The sequence below is a fragment of the Castor canadensis genome, chromosome 12 (assembly GCF_047511655.1).
Source record: "Castor canadensis chromosome 12, mCasCan1.hap1v2, whole genome shotgun sequence".
Taxonomy (NCBI): Eukaryota; Metazoa; Chordata; class Mammalia; order Rodentia; family Castoridae; genus Castor; species Castor canadensis.
Genome location: NC_133397.1, coordinates 34,605,903 through 34,618,028, shown reverse-complemented (window position 1 = coordinate 34,618,028; position 12,126 = coordinate 34,605,903). Strand labels below are relative to the sequence as shown.

Below are 12,126 nucleotides of genomic sequence, written 5' to 3'. Positions count from 1 at the left end.
TTGCCTATCACAAAAAAGACAATAGTACAATGGTATCAGCATAGTTAACATTAAAACCATAGAGCTTAAGCCAATATCTTTAAAATTCTTCAAATATAGGTGTATAGGATTAGTTTAAATAGCACCTTCACTAGATGTCCTAGTTAATAAAGAAACTCTTTCAAAAACTGCTCAGAGATGGGTGTAAATTTTTTTTGTTTTCTCAAAAGAATCAACACTCCACTTATTCCTCTGAATAATCAAATTTAACAAGTTCATTTCTTAGCTAACTTCCCTTTTTAAAAACTTACTAACTCCCTGTAAATATACACTTGACTTTAGAGCCAAGCCACTGAGTTATTGTCAGTAACTTCAGAAAGTTGTCACATAGACATTGATGAAGGGTCACCATTAAATAATCATCTATCTACTTGGCTATTTTTCATATATTTTCCTTACTTCCTACTTCTGCTTTTCTCAAGAACATCATATTTTTCCAAGGACTGTGGTTTGAGACTATGCAGGAAAATTTGAAAGACTTGCAAATCTCAAGGTGACAGGGTTCGATCTCCCAAAAAGCTATCTACTTGAAGATGAAACTTAATGACTCAGGGGAAAAGCTCATGAAATTCACTAGCCACTGTTCATATAACCATCTTTTTCTTGTTAAAAAAGATGAAAAGAAATCATTCTGGGTGTTCATACACAGCTTGAAACTGAAATCTATTCAACATCCCCTGTTCCAAGAGGCAGACTAGAAAGCAATAAGAACGCCTGCACAGATCAGATTTACTCTTGAGTGGAAGTAAAGAGGGGGAGTAAGAGATGCCCCAGAAAGAGGCTACAATTTAAGGAACACAGCTTTCCTTACCACCCAAGTCTTCCGGTCTGGGGCTCGTGTTCCTGCATGTTTTCTACCTCTACTTAGGGACTGCATATGGAAATTGGATAGGTTTTTGAAGACTTTCATTTATCCCAAATCTTGGTCACATGTCTATGCAGTATCCTAGCAATTCTTGTATCTTTCTTCTAAGAGAAGGAAGAACTCACTCACAGAAAAATTATGAAGTAGGTGCTTCATAAATTACTTCAGGGCATTAATTGCCCCTTTTGGGGCCCCCAGGACCTCTTATTAGGGTTCATTCTCGAGTACTCTGCAATCTGCCATGTTCCACACACACACCCTCACAAGGGCTTCATATTTAAATACTGCCTGGTGTCCCAGTCTGTGAGATGCAAAGTCCATCTGATACATTATTTCACATTGTTGCCATATTGATATTAGAAAAGCAACATCTTCTGATTTTCAGACACTCACCTCCTTCCAGTGAGTGTGCCTTTCTCCAGAACATGTGTATACTGAACACGTACCTAGCCTTGGAGCAATTTCTGCTTTCTGCTCCCTTCTTCCCTTTATGCCCTTCTGCCCTTAAAGGTGGCAGCAAAACTACTACTTCAGAATTAACTGGGTACTTGTGAAAATTCAAATTTTGGGATTCCTCTTTAGACCTATTTTATACTTATAGGACCCAGAAATCTACATTTTGTTGAGTTTCTCATGTGATACATAAATGAACTGAATTGGGAAAAGCATTGTTCTCTGCTTTTATTCACCTCATTTCTTCCTTTTGAAAGGTCCTGTTACTCTGTTCAGTTTTTGTCATCTTTTTGATCCCTGCCATTATGGAATTTTTCTTATTCTTTCTAGCGTTCATGGTCACTAATGGTAGCTTTCACCTGTAGACTGTAAATTCACTAAATGTAGGGATCATGTGTCAGTTATCTCTAAAATAACATGGAGGCCACTCAGTAGATACTTGATGACTATATGAAGAGTTCATTTCCTCTAGAACTAGAAATATATGTTAAGGTTAAATGTCAACAGACTTCTGTGCAAATTATTTTTAGGTAGCCTTGATAAAAAAGTGTGTGTATAACCTCATTCTTTTTTAGTGTGTTAGGTCAAATATGCAAAGAGGACTGCTCTTTCTCTTCAAGGTTGATGGTGAACAAATTATTATCTAAAATAGTTATCACTGTCCATCAGTAGGCCCCTGGAAGATTCATAGAGTACAGAGATGATGTTCCAAAGCCCTGACTCCAGGAGCTAACAATACTTGAAACCTCTTGGTTGTAGGAACATGTGCTGAGAGATCCAAGATTTCTGCCCTGTGCTCACTTTTAGTAACCCAAGACCTCAGATACATTAGCCTAGGAACCAGGACATTTACTTCAGTGTTTAGCATCACTGTTCAAATGCTAAGAAAGTCTCTCCCCTCCTAGATTCTCTAGTAATGGAAAAGTTCTGTGTTCTAGGAAGGGGACTCATTCCTTGATTGTGAGTTATTCCCACTAGAATGTGAGCTGATTGGAGATGATCTTACTTATCTTTGAAACAGTGTCAAAGCACACATGTGTCTGGCATGTATGTGTGATTAACAACAGTTTGGCAGGTGAAACCATGAATGAGTGTACTGTTTTTGCATTTTTTTTTATTACTAACCAGTTTTAAAATTAAAAACAAAAAGTCTTGAATTCAAGACAGTAAATTTGTAACCTGCACTGAGATTCTTAAGAAAAAAATTGGCTTATTAGTAGTAAAGTATTAGCTTCTTGTGACAGAATTCTGTATCAATCCTCCCGTCTCCCACCCATGGCCCATTCCTATCTTTTATTTTAGTTTTGCTTCCTCACTGCTAGCATTTCTCTTTATTTTCTTTCTCCTGAGCAAATAGAAAACCTTGAGTTTGCTACATGATGATTTCAGACCCCAGACTTCAGCTGATGATCCTCCAAATAGATCATCTTTCCTTTGCTACGTGATGAATATGAGTGCTAACAAAACTCTTCCTTGGGGCATAAGGAGGCAGGAGTCAGAAGGAGAAAACATGTGAAGCCCTGATGCGATAAAGTAACCTATATACATTGATTCAGGTGAGAAGGAAGGCCTATCTATACTTACTTGTTTTATGTAAGTAACTTGAAATTAACTACAGAAAACTTTGTCCCTAAAGAGTGATATTATTAACCTATGTAGTGGGAATAAACAAAATTCATCAGGGTGTGATGCAAAGTGCTTGGTTTAAAATTCTTGCTGTCATTTAAGTCTGTTTGATCTTATCAATTTATTTTATGGACTATTTATTTTTCTAATCTCTAAAATGAGGATGATAATATAGACCTCTTTACAGTACTGTCAGAAAGGTCAGAGAGTATGACGTCAAAGCAACTCACCTAGCATTTGGGGTAATGCACAAGCTCCATCAGTGAGCTCAATCCTCATTGCAATCAGTGGCCCTGAGTGAGCTGCTTGATCCTTGCTCTGTGTTCCTGGCATAATCATTCCAAGACAATCCTTGCTGCCTCCACATGGATCCCAAGATTATCAGAGCAACTTCTCTCTGGATTCTTTATTTTCTATTGGAAGACTTTCTCTCTTCTCCAGTTTTCTTTCTCCTACCCACTTTTTCATGTTGGCATGCAGAGTTAATATGTTTAAATTTAAAATTTTGGTGCTCTTCCCATTTTCTAGCTCCTCTATGATGGAGGTGATTTTTGATTGGTGTTTAATCTGATGTCTTTTAATTATACTGAAAGGAGGAGGAGACATGCATCTTTGAGGATGCTCATAGTGGTTAGGTCCCTTTCAACCAAGAAGATACAATCAATAAACCAGAACTGGTGTAGGAAGACCCATAACCAGGTACTCAAGAAGAGGTCTCAGAGGCCCAAGTCCTCTGGAGATCAGATTTTCTGAATGAGATTCTTTACTGTGAGCCTGAATGACATATCTCCCCTCCTTTGGCTAACACTGATTTGTTTTTTCACTCTATTGCTGACCTCTGCTCATTTTGGGGCATAGCCATTTTACATAGAGAGTATTTTTAAATCCAAGCCCAAAGATTTGGTGAATCAGCACATGACCCTGTGATAATTATTTTATTCAATAGGTGTGTGCTGTGCCTCTTCCATGCTCCAGGCTCTCCTCTAAGGACAGGGAATACATCAGTGGAAAAAAAATAAATAAAAATCATTGTTCTTACAGAGTTTTTGTCTACTAGAGAAAGGAAGACAATAAATAGAATATTGAATAAATTATATAGCACTTACAGTAATAAGTGCTATGCAGAAAACTAGGGAAAAGATCTAGAGGGTGCTTAACATGACTTTTCAACAGTGTCTTCATCATCCTGAGTCCTAAATCCATCTTTATTGTTTATGAAGTCACATTGCTTGATCCTTACCCAAGCTGCTTCCTTTGCTGAACAATTTAGGCAGGTATTTTCTTACATGGATAAGATCCTGACTCCAGTTTTGTAAGTTTAGGCAGAAAGGCTTAAGTTCCTCGCCTGACCTCTCACAGCTTGTCTCCTATAGGACCTGTCCCAATTTATCAAATAGCAGAGAGGAAACTCTTTGGAAAAATGATGTTAATTAGGTAGTAGCAGAAAGTCACTGTGGAAACTAAGTTCCTTCCTGAAGTCTGGCCACAGTTTGATAGTCTGAGGTTGGGAGCCAAGGCAGTAATTTGTACCCTGGATGGGATGTTGGATGACAAAAGTCTTCATACTCTGGCATTGATTGTCTCTTTGTCTAGAAGCCTTTGGAAGTGCTTGCCTCAGTTGTAGATAAAGATTTATTCTTGCATTAGCATTGCCTTAGAAACAAATTAATTGCTTAGCTTTGAGGCTTTCAGTAAGCAAGTGTTACATAGAAGGGAATTCCAGGTCCTGATGAAGGTGAGTCAAGCAGCAACTTGGATTAATCCCAACTGCCAATCAACAGAATGCGATTAAGCTATCCAGTACACCAGACTGGTGGGAGTGCCAGCATATTCCATTTCTCTGAGTCAGGCACTCCTTGACAGTCAAAACTGGCTACAGCCTCTAAAAGAGAGCAGACACTCTGCTGCCTCCCTTCTGTTCAGGCCTCTTTGCTGTGGAGGCTCTTCCTTGCCCTGTACAGAGGTAGTGTGACACTGTCTGTTCTGCCTGTGTGTGTCTCTATTTCTTGTATCTGTGACTGCTCCCTTCAGCACAGGTGGCTGGATGACTGATAGCTGGGTATCTTTCCACCATCTTTTATTAGTATCATTCAGGTCTGAATCTGTAAGTGATCCAGCTGTTTGCTTTGTTTTAAAGTAAATAGTTAACAGAAGATAATTCAAATGTTCTTACTACTTACTCTGTCTAAGATGCATTTGGATGATGTAATGGATAGTCCTAAATGAAACCTGCCCATAGACATAAGAGTTGATCAGCATTCACCATAAAAGTCAGCCTACCCTTGTCCCAGTACTAAGTAGATCAAGGCAGAAAAAAGAAAGATAGGCACCAATATACCTACAATCTCTGTTCTTATCGTCCTGTTTAATTTTTATAGAAATATATATTTGAGGGGAATGTGAGAATAATAAAGTAGAACTGACTGAATCTGACAAAAGGGAAAAGGATCCTGAAAGAAAGGAGACAAAGGAGGAAAAAGGGAGCTCCAATTTACATAATACCTATTCCCATATCCTCACAAGCATTTGGATTTGGTATTAATTCATTAAAGAAAGAAACTGAAGTCCAGAAAGTTCTTTCCAGTTGCTTCAGTGTTTTGGGTCTACAGAGTTGACAAATTATAATGCTGTCACTTTTTGGATATAATTGTTATTTTTAGGTAACTTCAGAAGCCCCTCTCCTCTATCTCTCATACTGATGATGGATTTTTACTGATCCATTCACCATTATATACCTGGTATCTTTTGGCTAAGAGCATAGGTTGAGAAGGGGGTTAGGTCAGGGATGGAGGACGGGGCTTTTTCTTAGCCAAGCTCAGAGGTTGTTCTGACAGTGCATACAGGAAGAGGTTGCCAGGTGATTGCTAAAGGCCAGGGAGTATGAGCCAGCTGTCTCTAGGAACATGCCAGGCCCCGTGTTATATCACAGCCATGGGTACTTGTCTGTTTGAGTCTCTAATCTATAAGATAAGAAGCAGGCTGTTAGAAACCTTCCACAAGACTATTGCTAACAAGGCCCTCCTAACCTCAAATGGAAGCCAAGAGGCTTTCCAATGGGCTACTTCAAGCCCAAGCCCAGTAGATGTCAAATATTACTTCACACACTATCAGGAGTGATACAGTGGAACAGAAAATTATACCAGTACATTATATCAGTTTTTGAAGCAGACCATGGCTTGATTTTTTTTTTCTTGGTTTTGTTTGTTCATTTGCTTTTGTTTTGGTGTACTTGGGTTTGAACTCAGGGTCTTATGCTTGCTGGACAGGCACTCTACCACTTGAGTCAAGCACCCAGTCCTTTTTGCTTTATTTTTCAGATTAGGTCTCACATTTTTGTCCAGGCTTGTCTTGGACTTCAGTCCTATTACCTGTGCCTCCTGCATAGCTGGGATTACAGAGTATGTCACCATGCCTGGCTCCCAGGGTTTGAATCTTAAATGAGGAGCTTTGTATTTGTACTTAACCTGTCTAAGCCTCAGTTATTTCACTTTCAAAATGGGCTCATAGTACCTACTGTATAGGGTTATTGTTGGGGTCCTATGCATTGTACAACTCCATGGGGTAGAGTTTGCAAGGATTGTCATAGAAATAACAACATTAGGACTTGTGTGACATAGAAATGCTGGTTACTGTAAATATTAGATATAATTGATACATGTAGTGTGATGTCTATAACAGTGTTTAAAATGGAATCTAATATCAGCCTCATGAAATTATCTATGAGTTGCTATAGTGCTTATTTCAAACTTGATTCTAAGAAGAGAGAATCAAAATAGTTTTGGCCACAGAAACATAATCGGAAATGTCCTGGAGCTAAGAAAGTGTTGTTTCATTCAGGGAATGGAAAGATTCTGTATTCTGGAGCTCAGAGGTCATTCATAAAAGGTCTCGAACAGATTATTGAGGGGTTTTGTCTTTGAGTACAGAGCAGCAAGCAACAGACAACCAATAAAGGGTTTTCAGGGGAATGGGAGTGTCACATCTGATCTTTAATTTTTGTATTATTAGCATATAATAGTTATGGGGGGAACACATTGTGATATTTACATATGTGCCTACATAAAATATATCTTAATTAGATTTACCCCCACGGTAGTTCTCCTTCCTCTTCCCTCCTATATCTGGTTTTTAGGAAGTACATTTTGACTGAACTGTGAAAAATGGAATGAGTTTAGCAGTAATTTGAAAGTCTAGGAGACAGACACAGGTTGGAATCATTCTTCAGTCTCTCTTCAGTACTATTATTTATTATAAATATTTAAACTTTCTAATCTTTACAGTTTTCCAAGACATTTTCAATTGTAAACCTTCCAAAAGGATCACTGTACAGTTTCTTTCCTCTGTTTTAAATGTTAGTTGTCTGCTGTTTAATTTTGCATGGCTTCCAGGCATTGGGATCAAGTATAATTCAGATCTTTTTATAGTAGGCAAGAGCTGGCCTCATTGCTTCCACTCTTCCCCCTACAGGTTGTTCATCACTAGACCAAGTGAGAGCCCCTTCTAAAAGGGAAATCAGATATCACACTCTGATCACAATCCTAGGATTCCTGTCTTCCTCCCCTTCAAAGCTGGTACCTCAGTTCTCCATGATCCATTCCTCCTAGACCCACTCTTCTACATTCTCATCTTCTGGGCGCCACCCCTTTCTACATTGTTCCATCCCAACACTGGTTTCTCTGGGGTTCTGGACTATGCCAAGCACTATTACCCATTATGACCTTTATTTGTGGTTGAAATTCTCTTCCTGCAGCTATCCACAAGGCTTGATCTCTAGCTTCCCTCAGGACATTGCTCAAATGTTACCTTGTCCTTCTCATATAAAATCATGCATGTCATAGGTGAGCATGTGCTGACACACACCCAATTCCTGTCCTTATGTTGATTCTTCCCTCTCCTGTTACAACACATGTTATCACCTGACATTTATATTTACTTTTGTTCCCTCCCCATTAGAATATAAACTCAGTGAAGACAGATACTTTGTTTTGGGCCCTGGTGAATTCTCAGAATTAGTCATTCTAAAGTTCATATTAATCACATAAATATTTAAGGCACAAGAAGAGGCAGAGGGGAATTGGAGCCACATCTTCCACTCTTGTTGCAAGCTGGATAAATGTTTTAAGCAAAGCTCCTACAACTCACCTAAGTCCTTCAATGATTGAACAATCTGACAGACTGACCAGGAACTTTTGCATACCTTGGAAACCTGTTTCTTCTGTTTTCCAGTCTTTCACTTAGATTGAACCCGTCGACTGTTGCAACCTTCTGCTGGTCTTTAGCATGGGAGAAATGCAAAGAAGCCAATCTCCCACTAGTGATGAGCTAAAAATGGCTTTAGACTGTGATGGGGTCACGGAGGGTCTGCCTGTATGTGCTGAACAGGGGAATTCTCCTGGGTCCTGGTGCAGTTTTCCGTGTAAACCATCAGCAGCAAACCTGGGCTGGGGAACATAGGCAAAAGTGGTGTGGCTCTCAGTGAACTTGAAGTTGTGAGAGCCTCTAACCCAGCTCCTCTTTTAACTTTTCCCAAGCCATGAGGAACACTTACCCTCCTGTCCCACACTAACCCGCATACCCCAGGCCCAGGAGGCAGAGGTGATATGAGGTCAAGGCTGAGTTTTGTATGAGCTTGTGGTGAATTTAGGGCTGTGGTGGCTCTGTCCACTACTTTGCTTACCATCCTTTGTGCTGCTCAGTGACTATTGCCATATGTTTAACTGCCTACAGCCCTTCATCATATGTATACTTTGTGGTCATTTTTGTTATGCCACATGAGCTAATTTAGATGGAATCATCACTCTTGCATATTTTGGTCATTTGAGCCTACTACAGAACTAATATGTGTTTTGAAATGACCATGGAAAGTATGAGAGTGACACTGAGAAGGAACATTTTATGGCTGATTTCACAGCCTGCTAGGCTTTATACACAACTAGGCCCAGGCCACGGTTATCTCCTGTTCATTTTGCAGACAATGGTCTGGTTCCTGTTGCAGCCTACATGTCCCAAAGTGGGCTGTGTATACAGATGTGAAGAGCTCTGCTTGGTGAATCAGCTGTCCATCTGCTAACAGATCAGGAGACCTGGGCTTGCTGAAAATTAGAAGTAAATGTGCTTTCATCAAAACATGCTTGAAAAACTATACTTAATATGTGGAAATACTGCATTTACAGTGGATTTTTCCTCATAAGAACAAATACCTTTGAGCTTTGATTGCAGACAAGCGTGAAGATTTATTTGTGCTCCCAAGTAAGTTTGGAACAGTAGGATAGTTCATGAACTACAGTGTAAGGTGTACTCCAGAATTTAAGACAATCATCACATCTTATGTTGGTAGGATTTTTTTCAGAATTTGAGTTGCAAGTCATGAATCCTAATAAGATAATTTTGTCAAAGAAATAGCTTCTCCAAGATAATGTACTAACCAAAATTTAAAAGAAAATCTGTTTGAGCAACAAGGAGGAAATTATTTAATGCTTCAGAAGTTTTTTTCTTTCTTGTTGGCTATTAGTATGCATAAATGTGTGTTCAGTAAGGCCAGGCTATAATTGAACTTTTCATTTCCAGGAAGTCAACTGTGGTTCTTTCTCAATGAATGAGACTCCATGTAGAAAAATCCACAGAGACTCTGAATTATAAATTTTACAAAGGGTTGCTTAATCACTGATGGATTCTTAGAATAATGATTCACCAGAGATTTTGTGATGGTCAGACATACACAAATTTTTGGTAAAAGTAATGACACATAAGTAATTAGTCATGCTTTAGATTTGGCTCTAATAATGTAATTTTTTTCTACCCTTCCCCTCATCTTATTTTTAACAGTAGCTTGGGACAATTGGAAGTCTCACTGGACACTATGCTGCGATTAAGTCTCTCACCTACATTTTCAATGGGGTTTCACCTGTTAGCTTTGATGGCTCTGTTATTTTCCCATGTGGACCATATAACTGCTGAGACAGAAATGGAAGGAGAAGGAAATGAAACTGGTGAATGCACTGGCTCATATTACTGTAAGAAAGGGGTGATTTTGCCCATCTGGGAGCCCCAAGACCCTTCTTTTGGGGACAAAATTGCTAGAGCTACTGTGTATTTTGTGGCTATGGTCTACATGTTTCTTGGAGTCTCTATCATTGCCGACCGGTTCATGTCCTCTATAGAAGTCATCACATCTCAAGAAAAAGAAATAACCATAAAGAAACCCAATGGAGAGACCACCAAGACAACTGTGAGGATCTGGAATGAGACCGTGTCAAACTTGACCTTGATGGCCCTGGGATCGTCTGCTCCTGAAATTCTTCTTTCGGTAATTGAAGTGTGCGGCCACAATTTCACAGCTGGAGACCTTGGTCCCAGCACCATCGTGGGAAGTGCTGCCTTCAACATGTTCATCATCATCGCACTTTGTGTTTACGTTGTCCCTGACGGGGAGACAAGGAAGATTAAGCATTTGCGTGTGTTCTTTGTGACAGCAGCCTGGAGCATCTTTGCCTATACCTGGCTTTACATTATTTTGTCTGTCATCTCTCCTGGTGTTGTGGAGGTCTGGGAAGGTTTGCTCACTTTCTTCTTCTTTCCCATTTGTGTTGTGTTCGCTTGGGTAGCAGATAGGAGGCTTCTGTTTTACAAGTATGTCTACAAGCGGTATCGTGCTGGCAAACAGAGAGGAATGATTATTGAACATGAAGGAGACAGGCCATCTTCCAAAACTGAAATTGAAATGGATGGGAAGGTTGTCAACTCTCATGTTGACAATTTCTTAGATGGTGCTCTCGTTCTGGAAGTTGATGAGAGGGACCAAGATGATGAGGAGGCTAGGCGAGAAATGGCTAGGATTCTGAAGGAACTTAAACAGAAGCATCCAGAGAAAGAAATAGAGCAATTAATAGAATTAGCCAACTATCAAGTCCTAAGTCAACAGCAAAAAAGTCGAGCATTCTATCGCATTCAAGCTACTCGCCTGATGACTGGAGCTGGCAATATTTTGAAGAGGCATGCAGCTGACCAAGCAAGGAAGGCTGTCAGCATGCATGAAGTCAACACAGACATGGCTGAAAATGACCCTGTTAGTAAGATCTTCTTTGAGCAAGGGACATATCAGTGCCTGGAAAACTGTGGTACGGTAGCCCTGACCATTATCCGCAGAGGTGGTGATTTGACCAACACTGTGTTTGTTGACTTCAGAACAGAAGATGGCACAGCCAACGCTGGTTCTGATTATGAATTTACTGAAGGCACTGTGGTCTTTAAACCTGGGGAGATCCAGAAGGAAATCAGAGTTGGCATCATTGATGATGATATCTTTGAGGAGGATGAAAATTTCCTTGTGCATCTCAGCAATGTCAAAGTATCTTCTGAAGCTTCAGAAGATGGCATACTGGAAGCCAATCATGTCTCTACACTCGCTTGCCTTGGATCACCCTCCACTGCCACAGTAACCATCTTTGATGATGACCATGCAGGCATCTTTACTTTTGAGGAACCTGTGACTCATGTGAGTGAGAGCATTGGCATCATGGAGGTGAAGGTGTTGAGAACATCTGGAGCTCGAGGAAATGTTATCGTTCCCTATAAAACCATTGAAGGGACTGCCAGAGGTGGAGGGGAGGACTTTGAGGACACCTGTGGAGAGCTGGAATTCCAGAACGATGAAATTGTGTAAGTTTTTATATGTGTGTGTGACTGTGGTTAAGTGTGCTTATGAATGTAAGTGTGTGTATCATTTTAAAAACTGAATGACATTCAAGGAATAGAATTTTTATTATGTAAGACCACTTTCAAAATATCAGTGCTCACATGGGTGCCACCTTATCAATATGCACTATATACTGAGATCTTAATCTAACATTGAGATTTTTATCTTTACTTTTTTCCTTTTACATATTCTAGGCACAATGTAGACCATGATAAAATGAATCTTGTGAAACAATTTGGCAGATCACTTAAGATGGGTTGAAAATTTTGTATTCTGTTTTAAATCATATTATATATATATGTATATGTGTATATGTATATAAACAGACACATATACACATATATATACACACATATATATATAGTGTGTATACAGATCCATATACACATAAATAAATAAATATATATATATATATATATGCAGAAAAGGAATATTTAGCACATCACAA

The 12,126-nt window shown here is 39.4% G+C and overlaps 1 protein-coding gene across 12 annotated transcripts in view; it reads left to right on the top strand.

The window, feature by feature from the left end:
- The window catches only part of Slc8a1 (solute carrier family 8 member A1), a 358,556-nt gene that overhangs the window by 68,542 nt on the left and 277,888 nt on the right, over positions 1-12,126 (top strand). For 10 of the 12 annotated variants that reach the window (XM_074049563.1, XM_074049566.1, XM_074049560.1 and 7 more), the window contains exon 2: positions 9,809-11,641. The exons of 1 other annotated variant lie outside the window; for it this stretch is intronic. In XM_074049563.1, the coding sequence (XP_073905664.1) occupies positions 9,843-11,641 (1,799 nt within the window). In that variant the 5' untranslated portion in view covers positions 9,809-9,842. The remainder of the gene's footprint in view (positions 1-9,808; positions 11,642-12,126) is intronic. One more of the 12 variants, XM_074049564.1, reaches the window with a different exon arrangement.